Below are 21,578 nucleotides of genomic sequence, written 5' to 3'. Positions count from 1 at the left end.
GACTGGGTTGTCAGCATAAATTGGCCTTTACAGTTACCACCCAGGGTTGATTAGTTTCCTGTAACATCTCTTCTCAAAAAGTGTTTTATTCTTCATTATACACCACAGCAATTAGCCAACAATTTTTTTTTTTTAAATAATAATAATAATAATAATAATAATAATGGTCATAATTTATATTGGTTTAGTTTGTGGAGCCTCTGCATTCATATGGTCTTTTATTCCTTACCATTTTTAATAAAGTATGTATTTTTTAGAGTCATTCTAGAGCACTTTTTTTTTTTAAACCAGTTACACAAATTCTTCTGAAATCAATTGAATAGGCGACATACACAGGATACACAGTTTTCTGAGATTCACACTCAATTCCCTGCCCACACTACACCGTCATCTCAACACAGTTTAACAGACAGATACGAACCTAATGAAGCTCAGGTGGACTCCCAGAGAACGATGGATCCCTGAACAGTCGATGCAAAGGAAAACCCCATGAGAAATACTGGCCCAGCTTGGGTTCTTAGCAGCGCAGTCAAAGCAAGCCTGTAGGAAAAGACGCCAGAGTTTAAAAGGCGAGCCAGACACACAGGAATTAACCTCCCGTGCATGTAACCTGTAACGTCCTTCCCCAAATTATTGGAATTGTGAATAAAATGGTTGCATATTATTTTCAGCTCTGACCTGCTGACCAGAAAAGTTTCAACTGTAAGACACGACAAACACACAGCAACACATTAAACATAAAGGAGCTCAAGATTAAAGCTGTGTAGTTCGTTACTGTTATTTTAGGACTTAAAAAAAAATAATTTCAAAAGACATTGGAAATCCTGGATTAATTAGACAGATTACCAGTTTCCATCATCAGACAGACACTACGTACTTTTCCACCTGTATACTGTACTGCATCTCATTACAGAACCCTGCATTCTGACCCAAAGGGAAGAATTTCCATCTAAAAGTACTATTGGAAAAAAGACTGGATAAGATTACTGGATCGATCTGTGCCGAGTTTCCCAAACACATCATAGCACAAAGATCATTGTCAAATGGTGGAATGAGCATCACAATGAACACTCACTCTCCTTAGCATTAAGAGGCTTTTGGGAAACCCACTCCTGTTTAATCACACTGCCTGAGGACATCATGATGAAACGCATACAATTATAATCGGCTTAGTTTTTGGTCCTTTTCAGTGCAAAATGTTTAATAAAAATATTTTTAAATATAAAAAAAAGGCAAAGTATCAACAAACAAGCTTTTTTAATGCAACACTGCATTACAACCCTACAGTCAAAAGTTTGTACTCCCCACTCATTCATAGTTCTTTCCATTTTCTGACCATTTTCTACATTGTAGAACAATACTGAAATCAAAACTATGAAATAATTCCATACATGTTCCATGTGTTATGTGGTAAACAAAAACAAAAAAAAAGTTTCATATTTTAGATTCTTCAAAGTGGTCACCATTTATACCTTGATGATGCTTTGCACACTATGGACTACTTTTACGGGACACTATTATAACTGCGGATTTGTTTACGCAGCCTGGCAAGCTTTGTGTTTGACAACGACTGGCACAAGTCTACACGAGCGATTGTGAGCCCAATTCGGTACATCTACAGATAAACTTTTATAAGTTACATCTAAAAGAACAATGCCAGAGCCCTGCAGTGCTTTTGGATGTAATAACAGACGTGGAGATAAGCCTGGTTTAACTTTTCACCGCTTCCCGGGGAACCGAGAAAGACAAGAAAAATGCCGAGCTGCAGTTAAACAGGAAGACTGGAGGTCAACAAAGCATTCCTGTGTGTGTGAAAAACACTTTATATCAGGTTAGTGTGAAAGCTCTGTGTAACATTAAAACGTAGATCTGGATGTGGGCTTTGGAGGTGAGACATTTTATTAGACCTAATGCTTGGCTCGACCAGCAGCATGTTTGTTATGAGCAATTCCAGCGTTATGGACGTGACACTTGAACTCAAAATGGCAACAAATGACCCAGTGCATGTTTTATCGTCTCCCAGTATTTAAACAGGTGTTGCATATTTTAAGGCTGTACCATACTGGAGAAGTGATAGAACAAGAACAATTCCCATAGTACATCTAGGGCATGCCAGAAAATGCCAATAAAAGATGCGTTATGGATGTGACAGAAAAGGTATCACTTTTCTTGGGTGACTGTACATTTTTATCAAACTCTGTGAAATTGTAAACCTAATGTCAAAATGGAGATATCCATTTGATAGAGGGGTCCAAGGTGAATATTAAAAAATCTTTGTTTAAAATATTTTGTATTTCATGCAGAGTTTCGGAAGGAAACTGTGACGAAATTCCGTTATGGATGTGACGCGTCTGAAATAGACATGGCATATGTTTAGAAAATCAGCAATTTAACCACCATAACCCTTTGAAAAACTCTCTAAATATCAGCTAAAACTATCAAAGTTCTTAAATAATATTTAGGATGGCTATTTTTTTGCTGTTTTGTGGATTTTAGCATACATTTCTGTGGCTTGTGGCAATAATACAGAATTGTACATGATCAAAGTTGATTTTAGCATGGGTTTTACATTATAAGAAAGAAAGACTGACAGTGACATTAGGTTGGTTACAAATTAGTTCAACTTATTCACATCTGTAAAATACAGGCCTAGGTGATATCTCTGGGAGTGGTTTTGATGTATTACATGTTGCTTTATTTTTGCATGGTGAGGTTGACATTTACATGGAATTGCCCTGATAATATAGATGAGGCCAAACACCATAAAGTATGCTAGATCTCAGACGTGGCTTGTTTATTACTGTTAGAAGTCCATGTTTGAGCTTACCTTTGTCATTATAAAGTATTTTTCTTTATCAGGAATTTCCCATAACATTCCAGCACTAAACCTGCCTATTGGTAGGCATCTGTACTTTTGTATGCCTTTAGCATCTCCGTTGTATTTATAAGTCCCAAATACTAAATAGTTCAGGATGTTGTAGGGTCCCAAATCTGGTAGCTGGTTTGCCAAACACTTGTCAAGTGGAATAAATACATTTGTGGGTAAATTAAGAAGCCTTTATTTTTCAATCACATGTACATTCAAGCACAGCGAAATTCCAATCTTAAAGCATATACACAGGGCCATGGCCTCACTTTTGTTTATAAATGCCTTGAAACCTCAAGAATGGCACAGGAATAGTTTTAAGCGTTAATAATGAATCTAATATAGTAATTTTTACGATTAAAATGATTTATATAGGTAGTAGAGCCCTGCACTCCCGCGGGAGTCCCGCGGGACCCGACGCAAAGCAGTGCGGCTCGGGACAAATTTTGAAAGCTCACTGCGGGCGCGGGCGGGAGGGGGAGTGCACAATGCGGGAGCGGGCGGGAGAGGTGATAAGCTGCAGTCCCGCTAACTAAAAACGTGTTTAAAATAAAATTTATAAATTATTAATTTATGTCTATCATATATAATTTGTGCTGGATATTTTATTTGGCATTAATAAAAACATTTTAAGATGCCTAAATTTGCGGATGTGGTTGTGGCAGTGGGGGCGTGGCCAAGCAGCAGTCTGTGAATGGAGGGTGGCGTCGGGGAAGGTAAGTGGCTAGGTCATTACACCTGATGTCAATTTGTGTGTGTTTGTTGCAGGGATGGAGTATAAAGGGAGGGGGAGAGGAGAGAAGAGGGATTCGCTCCCTGACCACAACACGTGTGTGTGTGTGTGTGTGTGTGTGTGTGTGTGTGTGTGTGTGTGTGTGTGTGAGAGAGAGTGTGAGTGAGTGAGTGAGTGAGTGAAAAAGCTGAAAAGCTCAATAAAGTGAGTGGTGTGCGTCCCGGGTTTCAGCACCACTGTAGTAATCTCCGATGTGGGTGGAGCACAGAAGCACGGCAGGCGAGAGTTCGTGTTCATACCCACTCACTTTATTGAGCTTTTCAGCTTTTTCTTTCTTTCACTCACTCACACACACACACACACACACACACACACACACACGTGTTGTGGTCGGGGAGCGAATCCCTCTTCTCTCCTCTCCCCCTCCCTTTATACTCCATCCCTGCAACAAACAAACACACACACACACACACAAATTGACATCAGGTGTAATGACCTAGCCACTTACCTTCCCCGACCCCGCCCTCCATTCACAGACCGCTGCTTGGCCATGCCCCCGCTGCCACAGTGGTCTAATCTCGCGCATGTTTCCGATTCCTTTCCGCTCTTCCGTGTTAGAGATCTCCGATCATGGCAGAAGAGCAGAGCTCCTCTAGTGAAGCTCACAATGGGTATCTCTGTAAAGCCTCAGCTGCGCATGCCGTTTGGCAACGCGCACCCTCGCTACGTGCGCTAGGTGAAGGATCGGTCAGTGGAGAGCTCAGCTAAGCTCAGCATGTTTAATTCCCCAAGCCAATGACAAGAACTTTCATGAGAAATAACGCGAACGTCTGCATCATGCGGGATTTGCGGGCGGGAACGGGACAAAATATGGCAGGCGCGAGCGGGACTGAAAATCATAATTCTTTGCGGGAGCGGGCGGGACTGAAAATTCTGTCCCGCGCAGACCTCTAATAGGTAGCAGTCTGAGTGAATGACCTTGACGTCCGTAACGTCACAGCAGGAAGTCTATCGGTCTCATCACCATTTCCGCTATACTAAAACACAGAGCTGACTGCAACTCCGATCCTCCATTTTGAGCTAAATTATCGCCATGCCATGTAGAGGTGTTGTTGGCCGGTACAGCAACACGACAGAAGGTGGATTTACGTTACGTTCGTGGCCCAAGAATGGTCAAACTGCAAAGATTTGGACACGTTTTGCGAGAAGTTCACGGGTACATTGGGCGTCTACAAAAGTGGTCTCTCCTCTGCTCTGCACATTTTACTGAAGACTTGTACGAGACCTCTGATCTGTTGAGGAGCGTTGGCTATAAGCCTGTATTGAAAGAGGGTGCAGTACGAACAATTAAAGGAAAAGAAAACTACAAGAAAATGAAAGTATTTATATACACACACACACACACACACACATATATATATATATACAACCCCGATTCCAAAAAAGTTGGGACAAAGTACAAATTGTAAATAAAAACGGAATGCAATGATGTGGAAATTTCAAAATTTCATATTTTATTCAGAATAGAACATAGATGACATATCAAATGTTTAAACTGAGAAAATGTATCATTTAAAGAGAGAAATTAGGTGATTTTAAATTTCATGACAGCAACACATCTCAAAAAAGTTGGGACAAGGCCATGTTTACCACTGTGAGACATCCCCTTTTCTCTTTACAACAGTCTGTAAACGTCTGGGGACTGAGGAGACAAGTTGCTCAAGTTTAGGGATAGGAATGTTAACCCATTCTTGTCTAATGTAGGATTCTAGTTGCTCAACTGTCTTAGGTCTTTTTTGTCGTATCTTCCGTTTTATGATGCGCCAAATGTTTTCTATGGGTGAAAGATCTGGACTGCAGGCTGGCCAGTTCAGTACCCGGACCCTTCTTCTACGCAGCCATGATGCTGTAATTGATGCAGTATGTGGTTTGGCATTGTCATGTTGGAAAATGCAAGGTCTTCCCTGAAAGAGACGTCGTCTGGATGGGAGCATAATTGCTCTAGAACCTGGATATACCTTTCAGCATTGATGGTGTCTTTCCAGATGTGTAAGCTGCCCATGCCACACGCACTAATGCAACCCCATACCATCAGAGATGCAGGCTTCTGAACTGAGCGCTGATAACAACTCGGGTCGTCCTTCTCCTCTTTAGTCCAAATGACACGGTGTCCCTGATTTCCATAAAGAACTTCAAATTTTGATTCGTCTGACCACAGAACAGTTTTCCACTTTGCCACAGTCCATTTTAAATGAGCATTGGCCCAGAGAAGACGTCTGCGCTTCTGGACCATGTTTAGATACGGCTTCTTCTTTGAACTATAGAGTTTTAGCTGGCAACGGCGGATGGCACGGTGAATTGTGTTCACAGATAATGTTCTCTGGAAATATTCCTGAGCCCATTTTGTGATTTTCAATACAGAAGCATGCCTGTATGTGATGCAGTGCTGTCTAAGGGCCCGAAGATCACGGGCACCCGGTATGGTTTTCCGGCCTTGACCCTTACGCACAGAGATTCTTCCAGATTCTCTGAATCTTTTGATGATATTATGCACTGTAGATGATGATATGTTCAAACTCTTGGCAATTTTACACTGTCGAACTCCTTTCTGATATTGCTCCACAATTTGTTGGCGCAGAATTAGGGGGATTGTTGATCCTCTTCCCATCTTTACTTCTGAGAGCCGCTGCCACTCCAAGATGCTCTTTTTATACCCAGTCATGTTAATGACCTATTGCCAATTGACCTAATGAGTTGCAATTTGGTCCTCCAGCTGTTCCTTTTTTGTACCTTTAACTTTCCCAGCCTCTTATTGCCCCGTCCCAACTTTTTTGAGATGTGTTGCTGTCATGAAATTTCAAATGAGCCAATATTTGGCATGAAATTTCAAAATGTCTCACTTTCGACATTTGATATGTTGTCTATGTTCTATTGTGAATACAATATCAGTTTTTGAGATTTGTAAATTATTGCATTCCGTTTTTATTTACAATTTGTACTTTCTCCCAACTTTTTTGGAATCGGGGTTGTGTATATATATATATATATATATATATATATATATATATATATATACAGTCCCCTCCAAAAGTATTGGAACGGCAAGGTCAATTCCTTTGTTTTTTTTGTACACTGAAGACATTTGGGTTTCAGATCAAAAGATGAATATGAGACAAAAGTTCAGAATTCTAGCTTTTATTTCATGGTATTTACATCTAGATGTGTTAAACAACTCAGGACAGAGCACGTTTTCTTTGAACCCACCCACTTTTCAAGTGAGCAAAAGTATTGGAACAGACATTATTAAATTAACTTAAAGTGAATAGCATTTAATATTTGGTGGCATAACCCTTACTTGCAATAACTGCATTGAGCCTGCGACCCATTGACTTCACCAGGCTGTTGCATTCTTCATTTGAAATGCTGTTCCAGGCCTTTACTGCAGCCTCTTTCAGTTGTTGTTTGTTTCTGGGGGTTTCTCCCTTCAGTCTCCTCTTCAGGAAGTAAAATGCATGCTCTATTGGGTTAAGGTCCGGTGATTGACTTGGCCAGTCCAAGACCTTCCACTTTTTCCCCCTGATGAAGTCCTTTGTTGTGTTGGCAGTGTGTTTTGGGTCATTGTCTTGTTGCATGATGAAGCTTCTCCCAATTAGTTTGGATGCATTTTTCTGTAAATTGCCAGACAAAATGGTTTTGTAGACTTCAGAATTCATTCTGCTGCTACCATCATGAGTTACATCAATAAAGACTAGTGAGCCTGTTCCAGAAGCAGCCATGCAAGCCCAAGCCATGACATTACCTCCACCATGCTTCACAGATGAGCTTGTATGTTTTGGATCATAAGCAGATCCTTCCTTTCTCCATACTTTGGCCTTTCCATCACTTTGGTAGAGGTTAATCTTGGTCTCATCAGTCCATAAACCTTTGTCCCAAAACTTTTGTGGCTGATCTCTGTACTTCTTTGCAAAATCCAATCAAGCCTTCTGATTCTTTTTGCTGATGAGTGGTTTGCATCTTGTGGTATGGCCTCTATATTTCTTCTCTCGAAGTCTTCTTCGAACAGTGGATTGTGATACCTTCACCCCTGCCCTGTGGAGTTTGGCAGTGATGTCACTGATTGTTGTCTTTGGGTGTTTCTTCACAGCTCTCACAATGTTTCTGTCATCAACTGCTGTTGTTACCCTTGGCCGACCTGTTCGATGTTTGTTGCTCAGTACACCAGTAGTTTCTTTCTTTTTCAGTACATTCCAAATTGTTGTACTAGCTATGCCCAATGTTTGTGCAATAGCTCTGATCGATTTTCCCTCTTCTCTCAGCTTCAAAATGGTTTGCTTTTCTCCCATTGACAGCTCTCTGGTCTTCATGTTTGCTTAGCAGCAAATACAGTTTTCACAGGTGAAACCCAAAGCCAAAAACAAGAACTATTTAAAGTTTCAGCAACCAATCTAAAAGGCAACACCTGAGCAACTAGAAACACCCATCAGTCACATGTTCCAATACTTTTGCTCACTTGAAAAGTGGGTGGGTTCAAAGAAAAGGTGCTCTGTCCTGAGTTGTTTAACACATCTAGATGTAAATACCATGAAATAAAAGCTGGAATTCTGAACTTTTGTCTCATATTCATCTTTTGATCTGAAACCCAAATGTCTTCAGTGTACACAAAAAAACAAAGGAATTGACCTTGCCGTTCCAATACTTTTGGAGGGGACTGTATATATAAATTTTTTTTTTTTTTTTTTTTTTTAAAGAAAAGTGAGTTCAGTTGCACCAGTCCTCCCGGAGTGAGCTGAGGGTTGTTGCTAAAACCCGGAACAGGACAGGACATATCGCTCGGGCAGTAACCTCCCTGCGGTTGTTGCTAAAACCAGTGACATCTGGGGGTGTTGTGGCTCAGATGGATAAGGCGCCATACCATAAATCCGGGGACCCGGGTTCGATTCCGACCTGAGGTCATTTCCCGATCCCTCCCTGTCTCTCTCCCGCTCATTTCCTGTCTCTACACCGTCCTATCCAATAAAGGTGGAAAAAGCCCCAAAAAAATCTTTATTAAAAAAAAAAACTGACATTCCGTCCCAGGTTTTAGTAATTGCCTGAGCCCAGCAGCAATGGCGGAATACACAGTATGAAGAAAAGCGAATGAGTGGAGCAGCCGTCTTATTTATTCACTGGATATTGCTGCCATCTCGCCCTTACGTAGAAGACGTGAATGAACTGAGAACTGAACGAACAACTGAAAGTCAGATTGTTTCAAAAACAAATCGGCCACAAGAAGTAAGAACACAAACGGGTAAGCTCCAACTCACATTTGGATTAAAAAAAAAAAAGTTTACCTGCATTTAGATTAATACATGTAACTTGTATTGTGTGTTTAAATTACCGGTATAAGATTATTTAATTTGCTTCAGAATGTGATTCTCAGTTCATCTGATTATTTAGCCTTTTACATTTTATCAGTGAAAATGCATGCACGTACATGTATGTTGCATAAGTTATAACACCTATCCTGTTTTAATGAGAGTCAACCCTCCATCCATGAAGTCAAATCAGTCTTAGTTGAGCAAGTCGGTAACGGTATTTCTTACTTTCACCATAAATTTTTATTTATATGACTTTGGTCTATAGCTGTCAAAGGCCTCTGCCTTAAAACCGGTTCCTGCTGTGACGTCACGCACTCGGGGCTGGCTGGCTCAGCAGGGCAGCTCGAATGCCAAGTTTGCGGTCGATTTTAACTCTCAAAAATATATTTATTTTTATTCCCATTTATGCAGCATACAAGAGTCAAGGATGGAGATACTATCCACTCAGAGATGCCACAAGATCTGAGGGATACCGTTTTGCTTGTGGTGATTTCTGTTGGGCATTTTAAAGAAAATATGCCATAATCTTTCCAGATGTGTTTCTTTCCTGATTCTCAGTACATGGTATATTTGATTTATCCCCCTTCAACAAAAAATTCATCAAAAAATTCCAAACTAAAAGTGTTAAGATTGAATCTCGGCATGAACTCACTGGAGACAGCCATATTTGTTGTTTATGCCGGAGCGACCTCCAACCTGCACGTGCTATCGCCCGCCTTGCTAGGCATGATCATGATACGTAGATCTACACACAGAAATGCTCATGGAGCCACAGCTATGACTCAAGTCAGCCGTATAGCTTGAAATTGTGAGGTCAGTTCATGGTATATCCAGGATATACCATGACTGACTCATAGCATATCCATTTTTATTTATTTCATTTTTGAAGTCATGAGATACATTGCTTAAATCAGTGGTGGAGATATTGTGTCGTCACGTGAGCCACGCTTGGCCAATCCCTGCACAGGAAATTTTTAATGAGGGATGTAATAACCAAATATACCACGCACAGAGGCACTCCGGTTGAAATTAAGGATTCTCTGAAGGGACTGGCACTGCACTATTTTGTGAAGGGCGCATTCCTGAAGAACATAGTACTATGCCAGTCACCGAAGAGAATCCATAATTACTGGTGCCTCTCAGAATGTTAGATTCGATTTTTATTCTATCCACATTCACTGGATGTAAACAATCATGTGCTCTGACTGGCTACTCTACTACTAGGCTATCAGCTCATATACCATGAGTAGGAGATGAACAAAATGGCGGAAGGTGTTGCTGAACCAACCAAGGATGAAATAAACTCTACTCAAAAATAAATCCTCCCCCCCAAAAAAAAAACCAGAACATGGAATAAATATTTGATGTTAAGAACGTCTCATTTTTCACAAATTGCTATTGTGATTTCACTGGTTTGTTTACATTCTAAGCGGAAATGAGTTTGTCGGACGTTTTGTATAAAGTTATTTATCGAATTTACAAAAAAATAAAAATGCTCCGTTTCTCAAAATCCAGTGAACATGGATAGAAAGACCGTTATTCCACTCAATCTCCAGTGGTGCTTGAAAGTTTGTGAACCCTTTACAATTTTCTATTTCTGCAGAGATATGACCTAAAACATCAGATTTTCACACAAGTCCTGAAAGTAGATAAAGAGAACCCAGTTAAACAAATGAGACAAAAATATTATAGTTAGTAATTTATTTATTTATTTATTGAGGAAAATTATCCAATATTACATATCTGAGTGGCAAAAGTATGTGAACCTTTTCTTTCAATATCTGGTGCACAATATCCCTTGTGCAGCAATAACTGCAACTAAACATTTCCGGTAACTGTTGATCAGTCCTGTACACCGGCTTGGAGGAATTTTAGCCCATTCCTCCGTACAGAACAGCTTCAACTCTGGGATGTTGGTGGGTTTCCTCACATGAACTGCTCACTTCAGGTCCTTCCACAACATTTCGATTGGATTAAGGTCAGGACTTTGATTTGGCCATTCCAAAACATTAACTATGGTAGAACAACTTGTATGCTTAGGGTCATTGTCTTGCTGCATGACCCACCTTCTCGAGATTCAGTTCATGGACAGATGTCCTGACATTTTCCTTGAGAATTCGCTGGTATAATTCAGAATTAATTGTTCCATCAATGATGGCAGGCCATCCTGGCCCAGATGCAGCAAAGCAGGCCCAAACCATGATACTACCACCACCATGTTTCACAGATGGGATAAGGTTCTTATGCTGGAATGCAGCATTTTCCTTACTCCAAACATAACGCTTCTAATTTAAACCAAAACATTCTAATTTGGTCTCATCCGTCCACAAATCATTTTTCCAATAGCCTTCTGGCTTGTCCACGTGATCTTTAGCAAACTACAGACAAGCAACAATGTTCCTTTTGGAGAGCAGTGGCTTTCTCCTTTCAACCCTGCCATGCACACCATTGTTGTTCAGTGTTCTCCTGATGGTGGACTCATGAACATTAACATTAGCCAATGTGAGAGAGGCCTTCAGTTGCTTAGAAGTTACTGGGGTCCTTTGTGGCCTCACCAACTATTAAATGCCTTGCTCTTGGAGTGATCCTTGTTGGTTGACCACTCCTGGGGAGGGTAAAAATGGTCTTGAATTTCCTCCATTTGTACACAATCTGTCTGACTGTGGATTGGTGGAGTCCAAACTCTTTAGAGATGGTTTTGTAACCTTTTCCAGCCTGATGAGCATCAACAATGCTTTTTCTGAGCTCCTCAGAAATCTCCTTTGTTCGTGCCATGATACACTTCCACAAACGTGTTGTGAAGATCAGACTTTGATAGATCCCTGTTCTTTAAATAAAACAGGGTGCCCACTCACACCTGATTGTCATCCCATTGATTGCAAACCCCTGACTCTAATTTCACCTTCAAATTAACTGCTAATCCTAGAGGTTCACATACTTTTGCCACTCACAGATATGTAATATTGGATCATTTTCCTCAATAAATAAATGACCAAGTATAATATTTTTGTCTCATTTGTTGAACTGGGTTCTCTTTATCTACTTTTAGGACTTGTGAAAATCTGGTGATGTTTTAGATCATATTTATGCAGAAATATAGAAAATTCTAAAGCGTTCAAACTTTCAAGTACCACTGTAATTGTACATGGCTTATAGCTGCTATCAGTTCATGTACAAGCTGATTTCGTGGAATATCCCTCATCAAAAAAATTCCAAACTAAAAGCGTTAACTACAAAGAATTACAAAGACTTGAGTCAACTGTATAGCTTGAAATTGTGACGTCATTTCATGGTACATCCAGGATCTCTTGGCAATCTCCCTAAAGTTAGATCTCTGCTTGCCATGTTCATGTGTCAAGATTGATGTGATACAGTCCAATGCCCGACTTGCATCTCTTCAGGCACACAACAGGTGAAATCATCATTTGTGTCGCTTGATGTCGACAGCTGACGTTGCTTTCGAACTGCTTGTAGCCGTTCCCAATTATCTTTCCTTATGTGAGGTTACAAGCAGAAGCCGTGCAAGGCAGCGGCGTAACCATTGGCAGGGGCGGCAAGTGCTTACGGGCCCACGACCTCCTAGGGGCCCCATTACTGACACCTAGTGGGCCCTAACGTAATTTAAAGGTTGACTTTGTGAATGAGTCTTGTACATTATCTTTGAAGATGTAGAAAATTCATCATAAACCATTAAACAGGAGCATACAGTGATCGGACCCCATTTATAGCCCAGGAGAATGACAGACTCCAACATGACGGTGGAATGTTTAAGCACTATACCAATAGCAAAGTGGTGGTACTTTTAATTATTGTATATCTATAGGTCATTACAAAAATTATAAAATGGTAAAAAATTATACACAAAAATGTTTCAAATAGCAATAAAGATCTTAAAAGAATGATGTATTCGTGTATTTTATTTTTTACATTGCGACCTGGAATTGTGGGATATGGTAATGAACTGAACTGAACATGCGTAAATGCAAGACATTAGACTAAACCGTTACCATTCAGGGTTGTCCCGATCCGATATTAGGATCGGATCGGCCGCCGATATCAGCAAAAAATGCGCATCGGGATCGGATCGGCAGGCGCGGAAAAATTCCGATCCAGACTCCCGATCCATTTTTAAAAAAAACTCCGCTCCGGGTTTTCCAGCGCACCGATTTAGATAATCCATTCCAGTTTTTTGCTCTGGTTTCCCCAAAATCCGGTCCGCATTTTCCAGCACACCTTCAGCACCAGCATTAGCGTCTTACAATTTACCTCAGTGGCATCTTCTACATTATCACGGCGATGTAAATTTAGCAGTAGTTTCACGGTAAAGATGTCAGCTGTGTGGGATCATTTTACCCTAAAGGACGACAAAGACGAAGAGGTGGAGTGCAACATATGCCACAATAAAGTCAGGCGTGGTGGTAAAGCTGTAAGAAGTTTTAATACAACCAACTTAATAAAGCATTTAGCAAAATACCACCATAAAGAACACGAAGAGTATCTTAAAAAAACTGCAGACAAAAAGAAAGGTCCTACACAACTAACACTAGCAGATTGGGGAGTAGAAGGCATTTTTGTTTTTAAATAGTTTACAGTATTATTTGCACTGATTTTTAAAGCCTTGGTTTACACTTGTTCAAGAGAAGAGTACTGATGCTGAGTTAATAGACTATATTATAGATACAGATAAGGTTGTTTATGTGCTTTGCTTTTTTGATACAGTTTACAGTCTTATTTGCACTTTTTACTGACCACTGATGCCATTTCTGTTTTTTTATTTATAATGCTGTCTATTTTGTGTTTATCCCTGAATAAACAGGTCAGTTTCTTGTTATCAACCATTGTGTATTATTCAAACTCACCTAATTCAGCTGGCTAGCTGTTCTCAAGAGTACTAAAACCCTTTTCAACATGAGTCTGACAACTAGGTAAGGAAGGTAAATAACTTTGAACTTTAATACATGCTCGGATAGGCCGGTATCGTATCGGCCAGTATCGGTATCGGATCGGAAGTGAAAAAAAATATCGGTATCGGATCGGAAGTGCAAAAACCTGGATCGGGACATCTCTATTACCATTCATTGTGTTAGCGATGGAGCCCAAGAAAAAACACCCAAGTGGCTTTCAAAAGAGAAAAAGAAAAGAAGAGCTGCTGGAAGAACGAAACAAACTTCCGAAAATAAGCACTTTCTTTCAAAGGACTGAAGAGGGAGAGGTCGAGGTTGCTGCTACCAGTCCAGCAACCAGTAAAGATTGCGACCAAGAGGGTGAGAACAATGTAGAAAACGTAGGTGAGGAGGGGGGCAGTGAACTACTAGCTAGCTCGGTGGCTTGTTGTGCTAACAGGAGGGGGTCCGACTCTGTCAGCACGAATACAGAAGTTGAAAACCCCGCCGTTTCAACATCGTCTCTGAGGGAGTATCCAACTGATATGGGACATTGTTATGGTGCGCCATCACCAATATGTTTTCATTCATTTGGTGCGCCGTCACCATTTTTTCTGTGTGTGTTGAGTTTATTGGGTGTTTATTCTGGCCTAAGAGTGCAGTGTGCGTTTGTTATGGTGCACCGTCATCAGTGTGTATATGTTTTCATGGATATGGTGCGCCGTCACCAATGTTTCCATTGAAGGTGTGCCGTCACCATGTTTTTCTATGTGTGTGTTGTAGTTAACATACTACTGTGAATTGCTTCATTGTATCTTCTTGGCCTATTTATTGGAACTGTCGGCCTATCCTGGACATTTATCACGTGTTGTACTGAATATGGGGCCCACCTAGATAACCTTGCTTACGGGCCCATTGTTGTTTTGTTATGCCGCTGGTGCAAGGTTTTTAGCGTGAGACAGTGCTGCACTATCTTGGCTGCCGAACACCTTAATTCAGGGATGCCATGGTTACGGCCCGCGGGCCGGAAGTGGCCCGATTGGACATCACATCCGGCCCGTGGTTGATATGGGAGAGCCATTTTTTAATTAAAAAATGTAATAAAATAAACTTTCATCTAATGGTTTTTCCTTTAAAAAATTCAATCTGACGTTTTATTTTTATTCAATTTTCGTGGAATTATTTCAGTTTGTCTTTTGCTGCTGCCCGCCTCAGCTGCTGCAGCGCGTGCGCTGACCAAGATATTAGCCTGCAGTGTTGCGCGCCGTTGAAGGATAAGTACACATCTGTTGCAATCGAATCGTTCTACAAATACTTGCCGCCAGAGTACCCAGTTATGACGGCATTTGCAGGCAAAATATTGTGTATGTTTGGGACAACATATTTATGTGAGCAGGCCTTTTCTGTGATGAATATTAATAAATCGAAACTGCGTAATCGCCTGACACACGAACATCTCAATGACGTTATGAAAATAGCCACGGCCCAGAACCTGTCCCCCAATGTCGACAAGCTAAAGAAAGTTAAAAGGTGTCTAGCTTCGACAAGTAAAATGTAGCTGAAGTAGGTTTGTCTTCCCATTCATCATATTCCTGTGTGATATGGTTGGGAGGGAATAAAATGGGTTGGATTTTACTGATGTATGCTGTACAGTAGGCTAATGCCATAGGCATGGGTTTGTGAAAATGTGGGTTGGAGTTGTATGACTGGCAAAGGAAACGTGCCATCTGTTGTTGAGCCAATGTAATGTGAGGTCATATCTGGCTTTTTTCAAGAACCTTACGTTTTTCTACTGAATATTAAGTCACTTTGCTTATTTTTTGGATTGCTTTATTCTGGCACTTATTTCTGTGACTTGTTTAGGAGTGTTTGGCCTTGACTTTTTTTAATTGGCCTAACAATGCTTTTATGTGTAAGCCTTCAATAATATTTCGATTACGTTCATTATGTCTTATATTAAATATAGTTAGTTTTTTTTTTCTTTTTTATCAGACATCTAGTTTTTGGGTTTGTTTACCTGACATGTTTCGACGTACGACTGTCGTCTTCCTCAGAGTGTCACCGGATGTTAATTGGTGACGCATCTTTTATCAGCTGATGTTTCTGAAGGCGTGGCCTTCCTGTCTGGATTGACAGGTCGGTCACGCCTTCTACTGTCTGTTTGTCCCTTGCAAGATGGCACTCCAGGTGTGGGAGAGCATGTATGCTCCCTCATCCCGGTTGATGGTCCTCGGGCTTCGCTTACGGATCTCCATGGATCTCTGAGGAAGACGACAGTCGTACGTCGAAACATGTCAGGTAAACAAACCCAAAAACTAGATGTCTGATAAAAAAGAAAAAAAAAACTAACTATATTTAATATAAGACATAATGAACGTAATCGAAATATTAAGAATAAGTTATGGAGACGAAAGCATCAAGGAGTTTCGCCGCCTAGAGCGATTGAAGCGGAAACAGGCACGCTACAGGAATCACCTGAGATTCAATCTGCGCTGCCGGGATGAGGAAGTCGTACCGGCCAGCCTGAACATCAAGAACCCGATTCCAACCAGAAACGCGGAAAAGATTATCAAGAAAGTGCGGATGACTCTGGTAAAAGAACGGATACGGTGCACAACTGACAAATTAAATAAGATCAACAGCGAACTACACAGGGAGACGGAAACTTTCAAACGCCGGTTTCCCCAGAACAAGGAAATGGAAATAGCAATACACGGACACTTGGCAGACATACACGAGCAGGAATTCACCAAGACAAAAACCCGACAAATCCGAAAACTGGACAGACTCATCGCACAGAAAAAGAAGGCAGAACCGGAGCACGCACACATCAACGAAAAATGGATTCATAACATATCAAGGTACAAACTCTCACAAGCAGAACGCAGTATACTAGCAAAAGGACTCAACTACGCTGTCACACCGAACAACATACCACACGACGAATTCATTCTGGCAACTGAATTAGCATGTGAGAAAATACAGGATCAGGGACAAAAAGCAGCACTAAGAAACGCAATAGCTGGTATATTGAAAATGGCCAAACCACCACCCAGTAACATCACAAAACAGGAAGCCAAAGCCATGAAAACATTAGCAAAAAATAAAGATATCACAATCCTCCCAGCAGATAAAGGCAGAACAACAGTTATTATGGACACTGATGAATATGAACGGAAAATGATTGAATTACTCAATGACAACGCATTTGAAATATTAAAAAAAGACCCAACAGAAGACAAGAAAAAGAAACTTAAAGCATTACTCAAACCACTACTCAATGAAAATAAAATAGATAAGCAGGCATACAATCATTTAGTACCCACAGCCAACGTCATCCCCAGGATTTACGGCACACCAAAGATACACAAACCAGGAACACCATTACGCCCCATAGTAGATAGCATTGGTTCAGTCACATACAACTTATCAAAAGCACTTACCGAAATAATTAAACCATTACTAGGACTCACAGACCAACACTGCAAAAACTCAAAACAATTGGCAGAAGAACTAAAAAACATAAAAATGCAGCCAGACGAAGTTTTCATATCACACGATGTCATATCTCTGTTCACCAGAACACCCACGGAAGCCACCATACAGATAGTACAAGAAAAATTAAAAACAGACAGGACGCTCAAGAAATGCACAAACCTCACCGTACAAGACATCACTCAGCTCCTTCAATTCATCGCCACATCCACATACTTTCAGTTCAGGAATACAATTTACAGACAGAAGGAAGGTTTCGCCATGGGAGACCCACTATCAGCCATCATGTGCGGCTTTTTCATGGAAGACCTGGAGCAGAAAGCACTTACTACAATACCAGCAGAATACAGGCCAACACTCTGGAAACGTTACGTGGATGACATACTAGAAAAAGTAAAGAGGGGACACACTCAACAACTCACTGACCATCTCAACACCATAGACAATACCGGCAATATAAAATTCACGCATGAAGAAGAAACGGAGCAGTCAATAGCATTTTTGGACTTAAAAATACATCACACAGAAGAGGGGGACATCAAAATAAAAGTACACAGAAAACCCACACACACCGACCAATATTTAAACTGGACTTCCGAACACCCCATAATGCACAAAATATCAGTAGTCAGAACATTACATGAACGCACGGCAATAATTACAGATCCACAGGACAAAGAACAGGAGAAACAACATATACAACACGCAGTGAAGGCATGTCAATATCCACAATGGGCAATATCAAAAGGGGCGGAACAGGTTAAGAACAACAAAACACAGAAGAAAGAGAAAAAACAAACCAACAAACAAGAACACAGGGGAGTAGTGACATTACCATACATTAGGAGAATAACTGAACGCATTCAAAGAGCAATGAGGAAACACAACATTAACACACCTGTCAAACCATACACAACTCTCCGTCAGATCCTGGTTCATCCCAAAGACAGAATACATCCGGACAACAGATGCAACACCATATATGAGATTCCATGTCAATTATGCAATAAAACTTACATTGGGGAGACAGGAAGGAGTTTCAACACAAGAAAAAATGAACATAAGAAAGAGTGCGAAAAGGAGACAGCTACAAGACAAACCCGAACAATAAAAGAAAAGGCACAACAGGAAAATTATAAGTCAGCTATAACAGATCATTGCAAAAGGGAAAATCATATTATGGACTGGGGGAATGCCAGAGTCATCCGCACAGAAGATAATAAACATCAGCACTGGATCAGGGAGGCCATGGAGATCCGTAAGCGAAGCCCGAGGACCATCAACCGGGATGAGGGAACATACATGCTCTCCCATACCTGGAGTGCCATCTTGCAGGGGACAAACAGACAGTAGAAGGCGTGACCGACCTGTCAATCCAGACAGGAAGGCCACGCCTTCAGAAACATCAGCTGATAAAAGATGCGTCACCAATTAACATCCGGTGACACTCTGAGGAAGACGACAGTCGTACGTCGAAACACGTCAGGTAAACAAACCCAAAAACTAGATGTCTGATAAAAAAGAAAAAAAAAAAGAAAAATAACTAAGCCTTCAATAAATATGATCAAAATAATTTACAGTTTACTCGTGTTATTTGTAGAAAATATGTTGGCATTGGCACCTAGTCTATTTTGTTGCATTTCTAAATGTGGACTACTTGCATGGATATGTCCGTGTCACATTTTCAAAGGGTAAATATCTGCTATGTAATTGTATGTCTCATTGTGAGACTATTGTGGTGCCAATACAATTCCTTTTCGATGTGTTGTTGGCATCATTTTAAAAACAGTATATCCATGTGTTGAGTTACCTAAGGTGTAATTCGGCCCCCGAGGTCCCACTTAAAAAAATCTGGCCCCCTAACCAATTTCACCCTGGCATCCCTGCCTTAATTAATCCAATAGCAAGGCGACCTCGACGAGCGAAGGCATACGCAGCTACAGTGAACGACTGTTACGCCATGAAGGGGTCCTCCACCCTTTGCAGGTCTTGTTTTTAGTCCTGCAGACTCTCCTGACCATGGGCAAACAAGTTCCCAGGTAGGGTTGCCGGTCTAGTCGCTGATGGCTCGACCATGAAACAGGTTGTACTGGATTACATGGTACCAGTAGCAAACAAAATGTCTGACCTGACAGGGAACTATTCAGGATGTACCATGACTGACTCATACCATGTCCATTTCTAAAATTTTGATGACACATTGCTTAATCAATAGTGAAACTACTTTAGATCACGTGAGCCATCCTTGACCAAGTCCTGTATGGGGATTTTATTTTCACACAACTTATCCAATCCAAATAGGGCTCAAGACAGTATTATATACCTTTTTTTTTTTATTTCATGTCAACAGTAGAGTTGCACTACAGTCTATATTCCTGTGGAGATATTAGCACAAAGCTAGCACTCCGTTTAGCGTGAATATGTATGTAATATATGACAGAAAGAAGAAGAAGTCATCATTATTGAGCCTTAACAACAAAAGTCATGTAGGCTTAAACTATTCTATCAATAATTATAAAATCACATCACGAATATTAACGAATCCAGTTATGTGTTTTGGTGCTAATGGAGGAAGAAGGAGAAAAACCCCACAGCCTGGATATAAAATGCTAACGTTAGCAAATTAGCAACGGAAATCTCTTCCTGTCCCGTTGTTTTGTTTATTTTGATACATTAATGTAATTTTATTTGTGTTCATTCGGGTATTTTAGTTTTTACTGTGTGTGTGAGATGCTCACACTTCGACGTGGCTCATGGAAAACTTGACTAAACCTCCAGGCGAACCGGATAGAACAAGCGGAACAAACAGCCTCAGCGCTCATCATCAACACACTATTATTATTATTATTATTATTATTATGAGTTCAGATGAAACCGAAATATCCATGAACTCGGATATACACCCATCCTGACTGAAACCGAAAAGGAAGCTGCCCGGTTCCTGCCGCTGCCGCTAACCCGGCTCTCCGGCTCCGAGTTAAAGGCCCGAATCAAACACCGGCTCAGCAGCAGACAAGCGGAGAAATGACACGTAATCACACAACTTCAAAAAGGTCAACATTCACCCAACATCAACAAACACCACAGCACCCAAGCTGTAACACAGCGTCTGCCCGTCCGTCTGCCTCTCTGTGTTTACCTTGTTCGTAGGAATAGAGCGCAGTCTTTTAAAAACTGTGAGAATTTCAGTCTTGTTCGGCTCCGACGCCATCTTGCCAGCTTAGCAGTGTGAAGCCGGAGACTAACACACACGAACAACTCATGTTTTACGGAAGAGTTCTGTCTCCCAAAATAAAAGCATAATATCATGCTTATATAAAGAAATTATTATTATTATTATTATTATTATTATTATTATTATAAATAACTTATCATCTTTTGTTATTATTGTTTTACTACCTACTACGTTTACTTTTATGTACCTACCATTTTTGTCAATACAGCCTACTACTATACACTTACCTTCTTTTTTATTATTCAGTTGCATTTTTAACCATTTTTTTTCTATTTCATACCTTTTACTTTTATTTACCTACCATTGAATAATAATAATAATAATAATAATAATAATAATAATAATAATAACTTACCTTCTTTTGTTGTTATTATTATTCAATTGCTTATAGTTTTATTATTTACTACTTTAACTATTTTATATCTACTATTTTTACATTTGTTTACCTACCATTTTTGTCAGTACAGCCTACTACTTTACACTTGCCTTCTTTTGTTATTATTCAATTGCATTTTTTAACCATTTTTTTCTATTTCATACCTTTTACTTTTATTTACCTACCATTTTGTTAATATAATTTATATATATTACTACTACTACTTAACTTCTTTTATTATTATTATTATTATTATTATTCAATTGCTTATAGTTTTACTACTTTAACTATTTTATAGCTACTATTTTTACATTTGTTTACCTACCATTTTGTTAATATTATTTATATCTACTACTACTAATAATAATAGGCAGCACGGTGGTGTAGTGGTTAGCGCTGTCGCCTCACAGCAAGAAGGTCCTGGGTTCGAGCCCTGTGGCCGGAGTTTGCATGTTGTCCGCGTGGGTTTCCTCCGGGTGCTCCGGTTTCCCCCACAGTCCAAAGACATGCAGGTTAGGTTAACTGGTGACTCTAAATTGACTGTGAATGGTTGTCTGTGTCTATGTGTCAGCCCTGTGATGACCTGGCGACTTGTCCAGGGTGTACCCCGCCTTTCGCCCGTAGTCAGCTGGG

At 40.3% G+C, this 21,578-nt stretch overlaps 1 protein-coding gene across 2 annotated transcripts in view; it reads right to left on the bottom strand.

The window, feature by feature from the left end:
• The window catches only part of arfgap2 (ADP-ribosylation factor GTPase activating protein 2), a 62,573-nt gene extending 42,015 nt beyond the window's left edge, over positions 1-20,558 (bottom strand). For both annotated transcript variants that reach the window (XM_060923406.1, XM_060923408.1), the window contains exons 1-2: positions 20,474-20,558; positions 422-540 (exon numbers count right to left, since the gene is read on the bottom strand). In XM_060923406.1, coding sequence (XP_060779389.1) covers positions 422-540; positions 20,474-20,545 — 191 coding nt within the window. In that variant the 5' untranslated portion in view covers positions 20,546-20,558. The remainder of the gene's footprint in view (positions 1-421; positions 541-20,473) is intronic.
• Positions 20,559-21,578: the final 1,020 nt, after the last annotated feature.

This window comes from Neoarius graeffei, chromosome 6 (assembly GCF_027579695.1).
Source record: "Neoarius graeffei isolate fNeoGra1 chromosome 6, fNeoGra1.pri, whole genome shotgun sequence".
Classification (NCBI taxonomy): domain Eukaryota; kingdom Metazoa; phylum Chordata; class Actinopteri; order Siluriformes; family Ariidae; genus Neoarius; species Neoarius graeffei.
Note: the sequence above shows the minus strand (reverse complement) of the source record. Positions and strands in the feature narration are given on the sequence as shown.